At 40.2% G+C, this 2,189-nt stretch overlaps 1 protein-coding gene across 1 annotated transcript; it reads right to left on the reverse strand.

The window, feature by feature from the left end:
• Positions 1–607: 607 nt before the first annotated feature.
• Positions 608–1,543, reverse strand: LOC101576418 (olfactory receptor 51B2-like). The gene has a single exon (XM_004642001.1). It carries the CDS (start codon positions 1,541–1,543, stop codon positions 608–610), a length of 936 nt encoding a protein of 311 aa, XP_004642058.1.
• Positions 1,544–2,189: the final 646 nt, after the last annotated feature.

Consider the following 2,189-nt stretch of genomic DNA (forward strand, 5'->3'; position numbering starts at 1 on the left):
ATATATTTCATTCGTCATATATTTCAAGAATATTTTTTATTTGGGACTTGGAGTACAGTATGTAAAGGAATCAACTTGTGAAATGAACTAAAGAGAAGTAATAAACTATGAAGTTTTATAAATGGTATTTATGCGATTTTCAAAGAAAGGCCTAAAGTAGAAAAGACACATAGACACATAGAGGGCACATAGTGGACCCTCCTCTTGACACATAGAGGAGTTCTATGGCCTTAGATCAGATTCTCCAACTCATTTTTCTGTGGTCACCAAATGTGTCTGCAATTAAACATGTTTCCTCATGTCGACCTACTTAACTAGACTGGCTACAGCTTCTAAAATGAACCATTCACTTCTAGTTATGCAGGATCTGAATTGACTTCCTTGGGGTATTTATCTATACTTTTATATCCAAATTCAATAGCATTTCACTTCTTTCTCTCTCTCTCTCTCTCTCCCCCCTCACTTCCCCCTCTCTCCATTGTTTCATTTAGCTTGTAGCTTTAAGTAACTAAATTCTACCTGACTATAATAAAATAAAATTGAGGTCTCTTGTAATTATAGGAAAAGTCTACAAATTTCAGAGATCTCAAGATTGCAAATCAATGGCTCAAGCCCTGCTCTGTACAGAAAACAGATGAACGATGCTTCTCTGAATCTGCTTAGTTTTGATGCTATATATAATGGGGTTCATGAATGGAGGAAAGAGAAAGTAGACATAGCTCATGGTGATGTGGACCATATGTGGGGCATGCTTCCCAAACCTGTGGATGAAGGTCAGCCCAATCACGGTGATGTAGAACACCAGCACACAGCTAATGTGGGAGACACAAGTGTTGAGGGCCTTAGCTCGCTCCTCCCCAGAGGCAATGCCCATCACTGTCTTTAGAATCAGGACATAAGAAAAAACAATGATTAGTGCATCCAGAAAGAAAGTCAAAGCCACCAGAATGACTGGGTATAAGCGATTAAAGGTAATATCAGCACAGGCAAGCTTCATGACATCCTGATGGAGGCAAAAGGCATGGGAAAGAACATGGGAATGACAGTATGGGAACCAGTAGAGCCGCACAATTAGAGGCACAATGGTCACAAAGCCCCTCAACACTACGCCCAGTCCTATCCTCATCACCCTGGAATTGGTAAGAATGGAGTTGTACCTCAAGGGGGAACGAATGGCAATGAAACGGTCATAGGCCATGGCAAGCAAGACCCCTGATTCGACGATGGAAAGGGAGTGAATAAAATAGGCCTGTACAAAGCAGCCCCCATGGCTTATCTCCCTGTGATTGACCCACAAGACCCCCATGACAGTAGGCATCGTGGTCAGCGTCACTGTGAGATCCGTGACTGCCAGCATGGCAAGGAAATAGTACATGGGCTCCTGGAGTCTGCAATCACTTTTAATGAGATGGAGGAGGGTGCCATTGCCTACCAACACAGAGACATAGATGGCAAAGAAAGGAATGGAAATCCAGTGGTGAGCTGCTTCCATGTCAGGGAAACCAGTCAGCAGAAAAGGGGCGGCACTGACATTGGGCCACATGGTGTGTCCGCTGTCAGCGGAACTTACGGAAAATGCTGTCAATCCAAATACTGAGCAGCCTCAGTCAAATGTTTTACTTAGAGATAATGAAATGGTACTTGTGTACCTCTACACCTATTTCTTTTACACTAGTAGATTCAGGCTATGCTAGAAGTGAGGAATTATAAACTTTTCATGACACATATGATATTGGGTTAGGAGATGTAATTTTCTTAATTAAAAACATATTATTTAATGGTATTATGCCCTGTTACTTTGTGAGTGCTTGAATATCTTTGAATCAGTAATGGTTACACGAAGATGACAAGGAGATAGATCTTTTGTAAAAGGGAAGGTGACCATGTGTGGGAGGGAAGGTAGAGGTATGAGGGGGAGAAAGAGATTTTCCAAAAAGAGAATAAGATGTGTTATGCACATATACCAGCTCTCCACAATGATTGCAATTATTATGTACTACAAATATGCACTAATCAAATTCAAAATTGCAAAAAAAAATCTGTTTAAAAATACAAAGATGAGAAATACATACAAATAATTGCGCTTACCTAGACTACTGGTTAGTTTGTTTTCACTTTTTTGCTGTACTTACATTTGCATTAAGTTCTGTGTTTCACAATCATGATAGACATATTTTATTAGTAATTGT

Source organism: Octodon degus, unplaced genomic scaffold (genome assembly GCF_000260255.1).
Source record: "Octodon degus isolate 3935 unplaced genomic scaffold, OctDeg1.0 scaffold00146, whole genome shotgun sequence".
Classification (NCBI taxonomy): Eukaryota; Metazoa; Chordata; class Mammalia; order Rodentia; family Octodontidae; genus Octodon; species Octodon degus.

Coding starts and splice junctions, on each gene's coding strand:
- LOC101576418 (XM_004642001.1), bottom strand. CDS start 1,543: ATGTGGCCCAATGTCAGTGCCGCCCCTTTTCTGCTGACTGGTTTCCCT.